Below are 16,545 nucleotides of genomic sequence, written 5' to 3' on the forward strand. Positions count from 1 at the left end.
GGAAATGTCTCTCTTATCTCAGGAATAACCTGATGCAACAAAGACGATTTTTGTCTGAGCAAAGAGAGATAAATAATGGCCATAGAAGTGCAGATACACACAGTCCAGCTCAAAGTAATGCAAGACACTGAACCACATAGAAAGCCAGCATGCAGGTGGATAAAGGACAGAAGAAGAAAGGTGTGAAGAGGAGAGGGAATGACATGAGAACATGGGTGGAGGAGAGAAGAAAAGTAGGACAAATGAGATGGAGAAGAAGAGGAGAGAAGAAGAGCGATAAGGACTGCTCTCTTGTGCTCTCGCATGGGAGCCATTGCACATGCTCTTAACATGACAGGGAGAACTGCATTCAGGTCCGCACCTATCACAGGTCCCAGCCTACCACTTCATGTGGTGTGTTTGAATTTCATTAGTATCAGAGTTTAACCTTTATAGACTGAATTCTGGGACACATATGCCAAAACACAATTCACACACACACACACACACACACACACACACACACACCACACACACACACACCACACACACACACACAGCGGTTCATCATTATTATCTGTCCTGAGGCTGTAGAACCAATGTCATGCTGGAAAATAACTGTGGCTGCACATTTAGATTACATATATGCTTGAGGTGGTGTATGTGTGTGAGGGTGAGCGTCTGTGTTAAGCAGAGAGGGACGCACTGTGTTAGTGTTTGCTGCAGCACTAAAGGGCCTCTAGTAGAATATTAAATTCTTAGTGGGAGGCATATTGCAAAATATTTCAGGAGAAGTAGAGATCAAATTATATCAGCTCATGTAATGTCTGTGTGCCTAGGTGGGTGTTAAAATGTAATCTATACATCTTTTGCCTACACAGATATTTGTGTGTATCTCAACAATATGTACTGTTAATCAGAGTGTGTTTGTGTGAGTGTGTGTAAGCATGTGCATTTCTAAGTTTGTGTGGGTGGTTGTGTGCACTGCTATATGTGTGTGTCTCCAGTGCAGTGGCTAACTTGTACTGCTCGTGCCCCAAAGGTTAAAACCAGATTGACCAGTGTTTGTAAAACACCACACTTGCCGGTTGGGACTTTAACGTGAGGTGGACACGCAGAAAACACAGAGGTAAACTTATCAGAATCAGAATCAGAATCAGAAATACTTTATTGATCCCGGGGGGATATTGTACAGTACCGGTGTAAAAAGTAGCATAATTTAGAGCTAAAAGTATGTACAAAATATAAAAATAAGAAATATAAAATATAAAATATACACATTTACAGTATTTAAGGGTTTAAACTTATACCGCATTACAACTTAACTTATCTGAAGAATAAGTTGAAAAGAGAGGACACATAACAAAACACTTCTAAACGGAAATTATGTTTTAGAAAAAACTGTTGGCTGCCTCGCTACCACCTCTGCATTCTTTCCAAAAGCCATGCCTTAAAGTCCCATTAGTCTGTTGAGGAGAACTGTGTTTGAATATGAAACATTATTTAGGTGGAATGTTAAGAGAGAGATGAAGAGCCTTGGTTTCTGCAGAGTGAATGGTAACCTTTTCTGAGGACAGAATACGTCAAGAAGTAAATCACTCAGCTAAAACAACTACTGGCACTGTCAAGGCCAAATGAGACTAGAATACACTGCGGCAATGTGTATGTAAAAGTGTGTGCTTGTCTCTAGGAATATACACATGCCTCATGTATGTGTGTGTAAGTATGTATGAGTCATACCTGGGTTATTAAAATGTTTTGAATTTACCTAATCTAGATCATTCAAAGGAGTTAGAAGAGTAATCAGTCACACAGTCGTCAACTAAATTCATTAAATAAGAAGTATAAGCACAATTAGATAAACAAATGAAGCAAACACACAACAAACTAAAGAATATAATGTCTGAAACATTCTGGCAATGTTTGTGTTGTATTGGTAGGCTTTGCAGAGCTACATAAAATAACCCAGATTGGGTGTAGGTGTGTGTGCATATAGCAGCATGTCTGATCCTCACATCTTCACATACCAGATTCTATTCACTCATTCCCATAAACATGCATTTCACACACACACACATCATTATAACCTCTCCTGAGGCCATAGAAGCAGAGCAATGCTGGAAAATGACTGCAGCTACACCATCATATACAAGCTAGGGAGTTGAAGTACAGTACCTGTGACCAGTTCTCTGATTTCCACATCTCCAGTCTTCCTCAGCAGGCGGACCAGGGCAGGAATCCCCCCGCAGTTCTTCAGGGCTACTTTGTTCTCATCGTTGGCCTTGCCGTACACCAGGTTCCTCAGGGCTCCGCAAGCGCTACGGTGAACCTCACTCATTCTGTGGTCCAGTAGGTCTACCAGCAGTTGGATGCCTCCCTGTCTGCGGATCTGAGGATCAAAGAAACTGCATCAATGAAAAATGCACTTGTGCTTTCTACTTAAATTAATTATATACAACAAACAAAAAAATACAAATAATTCATAACTAAGTCCTCACAGACACTTATCATAGACTCACATAGATGCTCACGTATGCACAAAGACTTCACAAAGTCTCTGTTCTTCTATGCTGAGATAGAAATTAACATCTGCCACCAGAAAAATGTTGGTTTATTTGTCTATGCAGGTAGTTACTTTGGTACATGTGTACAGTATGTATGTGTGTGTGTGGCCTACAGTATCTGTCAGTCCTGCCAATCAGATTAACAACCCAGTGTGCACTAATTAAACATACTACCACACAGCTAATGAGTGTGCTTTCACAAAATGACACTTAATTACACTGATGAGGGAAGGAAAAGAGCAGTGACACCAGGTTTTTCTTAGAATTTAACAGTACTAAAATATTTTTCAGCCTCTCTTATGCTTGTCTGTCAGCTGTACTACCTGTCATCCTGCTTCTCAACATTTTACATGACTGATGTCTGCCCTAGGAAGCTTTAACATTTTTAAAGGACATAGATTCTAACATGCTGGTAACTTTTTATATATATAAAAAAACAAAACAGAATAGGTAATGCACACACTGATCTTTTAATTGAATGCACTTCTTAAATGTTTTAGTATTCACAAAGATCAAGACATTAAACTTAAACATGCACAAACTGTGAATAATAATATAGTTAAAAAGCTAAAAGGTTTTGTCACATAGCCCATAACATGTATATGTCTATAAAACATAGATTTTACACATTTTGTAGCATAATTTTATCCTCCTCTTCTTTAACCCCTGTGTGTTTTTTTAGTAGATTTTCCTTATCCAAATCGAGGATCTAAGGATAACGGGTGTTGTATGCTGTACAGATTGTAAAGCCCCCTGAGACAAATTTGTGATATTTGACTATTTAAATAAAAATGGACTTGACTTAATAATACTAACAACATTTTAGAAGCTAATCCAAATAATATTGCTCAGTAGGTAAAATTGCAGACCATAACATAAAATTGAAGATAATGATACACTGTGGACTTAAGAGGGTTTGTGAAATCCAACTTGGAAGCCTGGTTCTGAATCACCTTCCATATCTCAATTTGCTCAATGATTCAAATATGAATGAATGAAGAGAAACAAAATGGTAATTCAGTGTGATTATGAGGCTATAAACCTAATGTTGCGGGTTAAAACTACAAAAGATTAGCCTGCATTCTTTGTGTTACTGTTTTTACCAAATAGGTATACAGTTAGAGCAGATATGGAAACCTTATTAAAATACTGGAGAAAGTCTCCTGGCTGGTAGGGCTCCCCAGAAAAGTCAAAAAAGGTTGTCAAGAAAGTGGCAACACCCTAAATGGCAGACTCACCAGGTTATATGAATATTTTCCATATGTATTTTATGCAAGCATCTACTATATCACTTGTCTACTCTCAGGCTTGTTTTAAACTTGTATAGTACACATGCCACCAAAAAGCTGGCACAGAAAAAATATATGTAAGGTATTTTGACTCGTGGCTTCAGTTTTCTGTAAAGGGCAGTGGAGCTTTCCCTCTAATCTCAAAACTGCTCGCTTACTATGTATGTAACCACCCTTGCTTCTATTGTATTGCTGTATTTGCTATGTAAGTACACACAGATACACATACACACAAAGAAAGACAAACAAACAAGCCAATCAGTGCAGATTTATGATTATATCCTGATTCTGTGAGAAGACAAGGCAGTCACGACTGTTAGCCCCATACGGATCGCAATAAGGGCACTCCGGTGTTACACATTATGCCTTCCCCCTATGGTGTTACACATAATGCCTTCCCCCATGGTGCAACACATTGCCTTCTCCCTATGCCCGTGCTTTTTAAACCCTACCACATCGCTTCTCCACTGCAGGGATCGTCATCGGCCTTAGGGGGCCAAAGAGCTTAAAGCAACCCGTGTTTAGTCCAATCGACAGGGGTGTAGTACTAATCACCAGAAACAGGCTGCTGTGATCACCAGGAGACTAGTGCGAACATGGATAGAGCAACTAGTGTGTGTGTGTGTGCGTGCGTGCGTGCGTGCGTGCGTGCGTGTGTGTGTGTGTGTAAGAAAGAGAGCGAGATAGAAAGCCTGTCTTTCACGCTTCCATTTTTATTTAATCTCTGGAGTGCTGCAACAGGCAGAGTTACTCAGCCAGATAACTCGAAAAAAGTATTTCACACTTAACTGCGTAATCAGGCTTCTTGAAACCATCTTTTATTTTCTGCATGTACCCCCCAGACCTGGGACATTAAGTACTAAATAATAATTCTAAGTGTCTGTTTGATCATGAATCACCAGATGGGTGGAGTCTGCCATACAGTTGACAGGAACAGTAAAGTACCATAAATGGACTTCCAAGCCCATTCCTGTGCTTATCTCTGGCATTCATTGTTTTGTCTCTGGTGGAAACCACCTGGCATGAGTAAGCAAAAAATTTAAAAGAATATACACAGTGTGTCTACAAGTCTACAAATTACCGTCGGCCAGTTGGAGAGACAGAATTAGGGCGAAAGGAGTAAAAGGAGAGGGCAGGGAGAGGATGGAGGTGTTTGATGACACAGCAGGAGTTTATCGAGCAAAATGACTTTGCTTATCTATTCAATTAAAATGGATTAAGGGGTGCAATGAATGGCAAACTAACCTTGCTTCATTGGCCACACAATTTCCTCAACCTGATTTGCTGTCCCTCTCATGCCCTCCAGTACTCACCTCTGCTCCTCTCCTCCTCCCTCTGCTCCCTTTCCCTTCTCCCATACTGATCTCTGCTCCTCTCCCCTCTCCTCTTTATGCTTGTGTCACAGTTAATCTGTTATTCCATAAAAGCCATAGTGCTATTACTTTGTATTGCCTCTGAGCTACCTACAAGGCTTGCAAATATCTCTGCGCCTATTCCTCTATTCCATGTAAAGAAGATTAGAGGCGCAGATTGATTTGTCTTTGTCTCCCACTGTTCCGTGGCAGCCACGGCTATTGGTAACCCATAGCGACAGCATTGCCGTGGTAACAGTTAGCAGTGGTGACAGCTGGGATTGTTGGAATCAGAGGTGTTGCCGGTGTAAAAGCTGGCAGTGGGATTCACGAGTGACACATACCTGGGATGGTGGCATGTGCAGCCTAACAAGTGTGTTTGAGTCACCACATATGGAACGTCAACACTAATCAGCAACACACCGTAGACCGTTTACTGCTTGCATGTGAGTGAAGAAATAGAGTGTGTCACACCTTTCAACCTTTCATGCATGTGCACACTCAGACATACACACATTCAAGGGCTTTTGTTTTTACCTGCAACAGAGCCTAGGGCTAACTGCATTTTAGAGCCTTTCAACCTTTGGCTAATTGAGTTCTTGGCCCTAGGCTAACATTTCCCTCTGGAGCATTCAAAACTGGGCCAACATGGCATTAACCTATAGCTGCCTAATATTGTTCTGAGGCAGGGACACAGCTAATTTTGCAGCAGTAGGATTCACAACTGTGAAACTCTACCTTGACAAATACACTGGAGGCTCTACTGTTGTTTGAAGAGTACAATAGGCAACAGAGAAAACACAAGCCATCACTCTTCACAGCAGCGTGAAGGGAAAGTGATTAATAATGTGTGAGTGTGTATGTGTTGTTGAGTGGGTGATCCCCACTAGTTTGATACTAACATGTCATATGTTAGTATCGTTTATACAGATGGAGACCCATTTCGAAAGGTATTTCTGGCTTTTTGACACCAGATTATGGAGAGCGACAGGAAATGTTGCAGAGGAAAGTGATGGATGAGTAATTTACAAACCATCCACAAACTCAGCACTCTAGACCACTGAACCAAATAGAAGAAACTCGCTGAAGGTTACCTGGAGGGGAGGAAAACCCTGAGGCAAGGGATTAACAACAGTTTTGCTTAAGTGATAAAAAAAACTAAAGACATCCCTGATGGAGGAGGCTTTTCTCCTCCTGAAATATGCCTGTTTATGTCAAAAAAGGCCGTGAAATGTATTCTTAATTAAAGTACTCATTGATGAAGTACTCAGCATATTGTTGTGGTGGTGATATGTAAGTGCAACACTTACCACTGACACTGGGATAAAAATAAAAAGTCTATTGTTTTAACACTCAAACACACAATTTTACACAGTGATCAGAGTGGAAAATTGTACATATGGTATGCACGGTGTAAAGAGGGACAGAAGCATGCAATATTATTGCAGTATTTGCCATGGATCATTCGCTGTGTCTTTCTCATCTTTCATGCTGATGTCTGTTGAACAGACAATCACAGCCTGCAGTTTGCACAATTCACGGTCTAAAAATCTAAGACCTGATTTTTTTTTACCATATTAACTTTACCTCTAACAGCAAACTGTAAAACAGTGAGAATATACAGTAATTCTAACTGCAATAGCATCTGATCCAGTCTCCAGTACCCATAAGATCCCTGTATTTATACTATACTATATACTCAAGCCGGTCTGCTGTAAAAACAAACTAATATCATAAAAAGGTGGGAGGAGGAGAAATTAAGGTAATTGATATTGAAATAAAGTGGGAGAGGCACACAGTAAGACAAGAGATGCGAAACAAAATGGATATGAGTAAGAGAGAGGGAGAGGAATGACACAGAGTCAGGGGGCACGTTCCCCTCCCTTCAACCGATCTGTTGGATAAATGGATATCGACAAGGCTGCTACCCAAAATGAATTACTGATGTGACTGAACTTTAGTCTGACACAGTGTGTGTGTGTGTGTGTGTGTGTGTGTGTGTGTGCTTGTGTGTTGGTGTACCTAAAGGGGATGCATGAGCTGACATGTCAATGGGCTTATGAGTAAATGTAGCATGTGTGGGGGAAGTATGGGTAACTGTACGCTTGTGTACATCTAAGTATGTGTGTTTGTGAGTAAGGTATGTGTGTATGTGTCAAGAGCAGCTATAAATGATGCTGAAGATGAATTTGCCAAGCTGCCTCTGTGGTCAACTATAATCTGAGCTGAGGCCAGACCTCCATCTGCCCTGCCACACACACACACACACACACACACACACACACACACACACACACACACACACACACACACACACACTCTCTCTCTGTCTGTACATCTGATTGAACACAAGCATATGTGAAGGCACAAAACATAAATGTAACCACGCACATGACCATAAATTAACTAACATATTCTCACACACCTCATCTAAAAGACATGTACTCTCACATGACGAAATGCACACACGCCTGTGATGAAACAGGTAAATATACACAAGCACACACGAACATCTGCCATCCAGCAACAAACTGATGCTTAATCATCTTTCGCCACACTTCCAAAAACCAGAGAGCCTTCTTGTTACCTGATCCAAGATAACAGAAAGCAATATTCTCTTGTTTTTTCTCCTTCACTCCCTTTCCCTCTCTTCCCCACTCTCTCTCTCTCATCTGTCTCTGTTCTTGTCTCCCCCTCTCTTTGGCCCTGCAGAGTATCTCTTTAGTGACAAATAGCAGCCATGTTGTGGCTGTATTTAGCTGCTCAGTGTGTCCCCTACCATCTGTGTCTGTCTGGCTGACTGAAAATAAGAGAAAAGATCAGAGCTCATAACAAATAGCTGCCATCTACATTCATAATGCATGTTAAGTGAGATGGCCCATCTCACATACAAGCTATGTTAAGTCTTTGATGATTGTGAAAATGATCCTTTTATTCCAATTCAAGAACGTATTGCTTGAAGATGTTTAATTTAAAGAAAGAAAAGTAAGTTTTAAGTAATTTTGCATTGTCAAGTAATCACTCAAATCACCTGGCTCACTTTCAGAATTACCATCATTTGATTCTATGTAGTGAGAGTGGCATGTCTGGTTTTAGAATGAAAAGTGTTGATGAATAAATATCGAATATAAATACCGTATATATGAATAACCATCAAAAGCTGTGTTTTGCCTCTGTATTCAGTGGGTACCTACTCGAGCCATGATATTTTCTGAACAATTCAAGACACAGCGGTGAAACTAAGAAGGAGCAGTGACGCTGCAGGACAACACTACGACACGTGACCCTTTTGAGGAACACCATCTCCAGGTTCAGAAGATCTCCTCGTACAAACATCATCTGTACGGTCCGCCAAGTTTTGGCAAAAGAAAATGAAAATGAATAAATTGTCACTTTATTATATAACCTCTATGGCATCTGCTTTGTTATGAATCCCTGGGTAATAAACAGTCACGTTATTTGTCAATGACATGCATATTCAATCACTGCTGTCAAAAGGTTATAACAGGCAAGCTTCCAGATTTGAAAACACGTTCACACACAAAAAAAAAATCATGAAAATAGGAAATATAAGGTACATTAGTTGTGAAATATTACATCGACAGGGAGTTCGACATGCATCAAAATCCTGGCATTTTTCTGTGGCAAAATAACTACTCTGCACAAAAAAGTAATCAATCGACTTGAATTCCTTTACAAAAATAACCAGATTAAAAATAACCGTTTTGGGCCGTATCTATACCCTTCCCTGGTCTTGCTCTTCACACTTCCCTATTGGCTGATTGGAATAATGACTGTGTCAAGCAAAGTTAAACATAGCCTCCTGACTAAACCATCGTAGAAGTCAATAGGGACAACTGATGGAAGATACTGTAAACTTGCCTTAAATATAAATGGATGCACATTTTATGTGAAGTGAACAATAAAAATAACATTGATCTAAAAATAATCAATTAACAGAAGGAATTTGTTCTTCTCCTGTGATCTTGAAAAGAAGAAGAGAAGTCAATGGGTGGATGAGGAGAAGAAAGAATTCTGAAATATCACAGAGAAGTCCCACTTCTCCTTAGAAATTACAGTCAAAGAGCAGGTCATTGAGAAAATGTAAAAAGTGTGTATTACATGGCTCTGAGTGGGACTGATCTACTAACAATCCTATTGGTCTTTATCTATGCTTCTCAGAATTAACTAGAATTACTGCCTCGCGGTTGTATGCCCCGCCAACCAGTCAAATTGCAGTTTACATCCGTGTCTGTCCAGATTCATAATGTATGTAGTGAATATTGGAAGGAATTGTATAAAATGTATAAAGTGTATTTTTCTTGGCTAAATGGAAGTTATCACTATATTGATGATACATATGTACTGTATGATTCCAGTGAACAATCATTGATGAACTGATTAATGAAGGATTATCATAGATCTATTGGCTACACATGTATTTGATTACTGTGTATGAGCTGAAGGTGAAACTCACTCAGTCACTCACTTACTACCTTACAGGGTCTCGATTAGCTAGGCACGCTCCAATATGTTGTTTGCAGTCACGTGATGATGCTCGAAATTCAGAATGAGGGAAATAGGAAACAATTTTTATGTGATTAATATTGTATTTTTACCATCTTAATGTCCCTCTATACAGTATGTTTTTGTCATGCAGATATTTAAGTTTCAACTCTGAAACTTGTTGAAAAGAGAAAAGAAGACGCTCTGTCACAACCTTGACGATCCATCAAGATAAGTGAAAGGTTCACTGAACAAAAGGGACATTTTTCTTACATTTAGCAAGCAAGTTGAGGAAACATCAATAGTAAAACCATCTACCATTCACAGACTCTCTTATGAAGAACTTATTTTGTTTTGAAACTTTCTTTTAACTTTAATTTGATTGGAATTTAATGAATACTGTCACATATAAAGAAGATCTGAGAAAAAGACGTCAATGAGAGTCAAGATGTTCTAAGATGTACTCCACAGTACATACACGCATCTGTGTTACTGCCTTTCAGGGTGATCAAACGTAACACGATAAAAGGTGCTGTTGAGTCTTAAAACACTTCAGAAATGAAGAGGAGGAAGCAGAAGAATCGTTTTCACTGCTAACCTATGTGAAGACAAGCTCTATCATTATGGAGAAAACAACAAAGTAAACACTATTGGTAACAGTTAGGGGTTCATTGCCTTGTTCCATGGGTACCAGGGGTTTAAAACAAATATTTCTTATTAATCATAATGAAACGAATTCATCACTCCCATCACAGTATGAAAGCACAGCAAAACGATGAGTTTCATAATATCTTGCTTCATTCTGACAAAAGGATCTTTAACCAAACTAATATCCTGTATCTGGCTTGGTGATCGTCTGTCAGCTTTATTTTTCATTAAAAACTATTGAAGAAATACTGTTGAGGGGACATTTCTGCGTGTCTCACTGCATCATAATGAACATGCTGCATTTCATCATTGTATGCACATCTGGCTGTGTGTGTGCATGTATATAGAAATGCATGTGAATACCTGCTTTTATTTGATGTGATGCAACGCATCAATTTTGTCTTGATATCTCTTCCAGATTTAATTTGTGTAAATAGTGTTTAGCAGCACCTTGGGCCCAGAGCAAGACAATCAAACAGACTGATGAAGGCAGGCCAAAACATCCACCGTCAATACATAGTTGCTATTTTCTCCATTGTTGGACTGCTCCATTCAGGCAATAATTATAGCCATTACAAAAGACATGAACACTTGTTTCTTTCAGAGCTGCATGGATGAGGGAGTGGGAGTGGAATGAAGTGTGATGTTTTTGTACGTAAGTGTGATTGCATATCTGTATATGTGTGTATCTTTGTTTGTGTGGGTGGATAAGTGGGTCGGTGTGAATGAAAATGAGCAGTGTCTCCATGTTTACATGTTTAATTGCCTACATTGGAATATAGTTCATATTAAATGTTCTATTTATTTATTTTTTCAGTTTGCATATTGAGCTTTTAGGATTGTGTTTGCATATGTGTGCACATCATGCTAGTGTGTGTTCCTTTGTATTTGTGTCTGAATGAGCGTTTTAGCAATGTGGTATCACTTTTCAATGAGGTTGCAGTAGCAGTTATTGACCGGCTCAACTGAAATTAATTTCATAAAGAAAAAAATCGCCTGCATGTAGTGGTAAATTGATTCTGAGGGTAATATAAGGTGGGGAAGGGTGTGTGTGTGTGTGTGTTGAGGGGCATTTGAAGACACGTTGTGTATCTGTGGGTTTGGGTGTGAATGCATCTGCATGTGTCACTGCCATTGTTTGAGAGTGCCTCTAGCCTTATTAAAGGGTTTATTAGAGAGTTCCAAAGGGACTTCCCTCCAAAATTGGTTTTGAGAGATAAACCCGTGACTTTGGGACTAATTGAACTTTACTGCCACTATAGATACAACTCAATAGAAGGCACAGCTTAGGGATGGAGATTGTGGCAAGCTTTATCATGCAGAACATCAGTGTAGAACTGGTTAGTTAATGCATGATTTATTGCAAGCGGCTGCAGGAAAATGCAAAACAGCCAGAGCTGTTTTGACAGTAACTCATAAGAATGTATTCACTTGGTTCCATATACTCACCTTATTATGGCTTTTATCATCCAAGTTAAATCATTCTATTCTGTGCAACAATGCTTGTAATCAAATACTCACACAACCCTGAAAACACACACACACCTCAGCTTTGATCTTGTTGTCTCCAAAGCAGAGATGCTGTAGGTATGCTGCAGCATTGGATTGCACGGATGGGAACTGGTGCTGTAACATCTGGATCACCTCTGGCAGCTCCGGATCTCTCCACCCAAACTCTCTGCAGAGAGACAGACAGACAGAGACACTTTGATTCCTGCAGCACTTTAACAAAGCATCTCACCAAAACACAGGAGATTACCTGAAAGTAGTCCAATAAAATCACAGACTCTCTTCCCAACATACACAGAGCTACACCGACTCACAGATTCACTTACATAGTTACACAGCATACACAGGGAAAGAATGACAGATAGATAAAAAGGTATGAATGAGAGACATTTAAATGTCAAAATCCCCTTTGTTCTGTTTTCAACCAAACAGCTCTCTACTTATGGGAGAGAGCTTTACAAGTTAAGCAACACAGTGGGACAGAAACGATGCAAATCACACACTGAATGCCCAATTTGCCAAAACATTGTCATTTCCATCCATCACAGGCACAGGAAATGAGAGCAAGTGAAGATGAGGCCAGTGGGTTAAGCAGGTGGCATCCATGAACACTTTTACAAACAAATGGGGAAAAATCAGGCTCAAACAATATTTGCAAATAACTCAAGAGGAGGTTGGTTTTCCTGGAAGAACAACACAATGATTCTTTGAATGTCTTTCAACTCTACATGGCCATATACAAACATACAGTGAGTTCATAAAAGCTTTACAACTGTGTTTTTAAGTATGAATCTGAGATACAAGCCATACACTCATCACAGTATTGTTTTGAATTACACAGCACAGCATTACTACTGCCTGCACGTTGTCTGCAGTGTGAATGGTGTGAGTTATGTTCTATATTTTCTACCATTTGGAATTTACACTCCCATGAGCGCACTGGACAAAGTGAAATAAATGTTTTGTCCCTTGGTAATACCCCAGAAATGGTCTCTTTTATTGTATTATCCCCTGCTGATAATTGTTTTGCTACGGTCCCCCAAATGAGGAAATTATGAGTGTGCAAGGAAGTGTGGGCGACTGTGTGTGGGCAACTGTGTGTGTGTACACGCATGCACGAGTGTGTGTCTCCACAATCTACTGTAGTATTTTCTCCAATAACCAGTCTGTAAACTGTTTTTCTGTTACTTCCTCTCTCTGTGTCTCTCAATGCTTTCAGAAAACTGTCAACTCTCAATGAGATCTGAACAAAACCCATGTTGAAATTTTGTGGCTCCTGTCGATGTTGATGTTTCAGGATTGATTTTGTTGTTTCTGCCTCCATGCTCATTGCTCCGTGCCAAAATGCGGCTCACTGTAATCCCCATCAAGCTATCGTGATTTATTTTGCCTCCTAGCTCAGCTTCCCCAAACATGAAAATGTGGTAAATATGGGACAATTGACCTGCCTGGAGAGTTAAAATTGATGGGGTAGAGGATTGTGCATGTTTTTTGCAGCAGAAAATCAAGTCTCAACACCGCACTCTCATCTCTGTCGGATCAAGCGAATGTGGTCTATGAAACATCTGTGAAAAGCAGAGCATTCACGGGGAGTAAACATGGCTCTCAAAGATAAAGCAAGCTCCAGCGTGGACGGCTCTTTATCTGCCGAATGATAAGTGTTCATTCAGCCATAAAGCAGGACTGAAGGAGGGAGGTAAAGGAGAGATAGAGAGAAGGGGGAAAAGGGAGGGATTCCCAAGGCATTTAGGGGATTTAGGAGGAGAGACCCTCAAACAACACTCCTTAAATCACACAGCCTGATACCATCAGGGCAGTTTGTTTGTTTATGTGTGTGAGTGTCTGGCAAGATTAAGATAGGATCATGATGTGTGTTTATGTGAACACAGTTGCCACTGTGCCCGTTAGTCTCTGAGTGAATTTGTGTCTGTCAGTGTGTGTGTGTGTGTGTGTGTGTGCACGCACTTGTGCATTTTCATTTCATATTCATCTGTGTCTGTACTTTAGTGTATGTATGTATGTATGCAAGTGACAATGTGTTGGTAGTGCATGTGTGTGTTTGAGCGTGTGTGTGTGCCATCCATCCCCTGCAGCCTCCCAGCTCTGTCAGTGTAGTTAATAGAAAGCAGAGTGATCTGCTGATAAGATAAGCATCATGGCTCGCCATTAATTAAAAGTCCCTGGTAGGGAGAGAGACAGAGTGAGTGGAACAGAGCAGGAGGGAGAAAGAGGGAGACAGAGTGAAACACAGAGGGAGAATGAAAATGAGAAAAGGGAAAAACCAGAGCATTCGAAGGCAACTGTGGGTACAACGTGCAAGAAGATGCTGGTAGGAGATGGAAAAATAAAAACGGGATCAAGAAAGAGGAAAACAACCCTAAGATGAGATGCCAGTCATGTCAACACAGGTGCTAATGAGAGCTACAGATCGGTAGACGCACCGCCAGGCGACGAGCCAACAACGTGAAACAGCGAGATGCAAACAGAAAGGGATACAGCCCGCAAAAGGGAGACCTGATCAAAGAGGCAGTGCCAGCAAAACTGCAGGGTTCACACTAAATAGCAACACAGCTTTTGAGGAATCTGTAACACAATATGCTGGCGCTTATGTGCCATATACTTTATGTTACTTCATTATCTTATGCCTTATGTGGCAATAAATGCCACACAGAACAATTTGTTGACTCACCTTTTTTAAACCTGAGCTACAGTACATGTTCTTGATACGACACACCGGTGGGTATGAGAATAAATTAGCTGGCACTGCTGCACAGAGCTCCATGTTCCTGGTTAGACAGGTTACTTTGCCATTTCTTGAGGCATGCGGAGGCGTGATGCAGCGAAACACTTTCAATGGAAACTCTAGGCATGGCAGGAGAGCAGTCTGACATACTGAGAATAAAGGCAGGTGGCAAGGGGGTTTGTGGGGGAGGGACGGGGAGGCAGAGACAGAGTGATATAACTGGGACATATGAAAAGACTGCTGTGTGATGGTGGGGCTTTGATGCAGACAGACACACACACACACACATGCATGGGAGGGAGGCAAAGTGTGATAAAAGAGTAGAGCACATGAAAATGCACGGATTATCAAAGGATTTCTTTCTTTTCATAAAAGTTTTCTTCATGTCTTTCTCTTTTCATGTCCAGGTCTCATGAGACAGTTGAAATCCAACATGACCACTGATATACAGTACACACACCTGGATACATGCTCCTCTCATTTGAAAAAACACTGATTAGACACACACACACACACACACACACACACACACACACAATAGTGATGCTCTGTGTTTAACAAAGCTGATTTTCACACAGATTGGTTGATTGATTTGAAAAAACACTGATTAGACACACACACACACACACACACACAAACACACACAATAGTGATGCTCTGTGTTTAACAAAGCTGATTTTCACACAGATTGGTTGATTGTTGCTGTTAATAATTCCAGTTCCTCTGCCTGGTAGAAGAAGGCTGAAGGTGGAGGGAGAGACATGAGTGACAGCAATACATCTTCCCTCTGTTGCATCATTCATTGTCATGTTCCCAGTATCCTTGAACTCAAATGGATGAAATGGCAGAGGCAAAGTGTGGAGGCATGAATTATGTAATGGAGAATGTGATAAATAACGACAAAGCTAAAAAATGAGTGCCAAAGGGTTATAAAATGTAGCGTCTCGTGTTCATGAACAGTCAAACTGTACAGAAAGGCAGCTGAGTGGAATGGCCTTGGATATAGTAACTGTGTACATACATACAACACTTCGGAGTAATACTAATGAACACACAACATACACAATGTCAAACCCTTATCTGCATGACCACTGATTGATTTCAGGTATTACACTGCACCATAGATCAGCGAATACCACAGGGTCAGTAAAATATGTACATTTCATATTTACTGTCAGGTTTAACACAGGTTTAAGTTTGAGGTTGTGTTACTCTTGAAGAATCATCCATCCTACTGAAGTGCCCTTGAGCAACAACTTCAGAAAAGTAATGTTGTAGCCAACCCTGCCAAGGTTTCTGTTATCTGCAATATTGAAACGCTTTTGCCATGACACCAGCTACCACAGATGTCGCAAAATAAACCAGGACTGAAAACATAGGATCAAAAATATATCACATCAAATCATATCCATTCAAACAACAACCCTATTCAATAACAACATTTGCACAGATCTGATCTCATACTACTACTATCTTCAAAGCCTTATACGGCGCAATTTTGAAAACACAAAAGTACATGATTTGGGTCTCCTAGCCCAAAATCCCATCCATCAGTAGAGCCCACAATGCATCTGGAGTGACAGCTCCACACAGGAAGCCTGTCCCGCTGGACTTAATCTGATTGGACAAGGCCTGTCATGTCTGTTAACTGATTGGAGGGTCAGGAATGGATAGACTGGCAGTGTGCATACCAAAGCAGATGCTAATTAGGACCTGAACATCAATCTTCATCACTGAGAGAAGGGGGGGGGGGGGGGGGGGGCAGTGTGGGAGGGAGAGAGTGAGAGAATAGGGAGAAAAAAGCAGGAAGAACAGCAGAAAGAGAGAAAATGCAATTTAGGTAATTTACTGCCTTGGTGATCAAATTTCTCCTGTTACTCCATAGGAGCTGAATAAGAGTTCGACTTTGACACAGGAGCAAATGGCACACTTTTCAAATATTGGCCATTAAATCA

General features: G+C 40.4%; 1 protein-coding gene across 1 annotated transcript in view; it reads right to left on the reverse strand.

Annotated features, from left to right (window-relative positions):
• Positions 1–16,545, reverse strand: part of ctnnd2a (catenin (cadherin-associated protein), delta 2a) — a 198,898-nt gene that overhangs the window by 59,673 nt on the left and 122,680 nt on the right. Inside the window, exons 13-14 of the mRNA XM_070927742.1 lie at positions 11,884–12,016; positions 2,155–2,368 (exon numbers count right to left, since the gene is read on the reverse strand). Of these exons, the coding sequence (XP_070783843.1) occupies positions 2,155–2,368; positions 11,884–12,016 (347 nt within the window). The remainder of the gene's footprint in view (positions 1–2,154; positions 2,369–11,883; positions 12,017–16,545) is intronic.

The sequence above is a fragment of the Enoplosus armatus genome, chromosome 21 (assembly GCF_043641665.1).
Source record: "Enoplosus armatus isolate fEnoArm2 chromosome 21, fEnoArm2.hap1, whole genome shotgun sequence".
NCBI lineage: Eukaryota > Metazoa > Chordata > Actinopteri > Centrarchiformes > Enoplosidae > Enoplosus > Enoplosus armatus.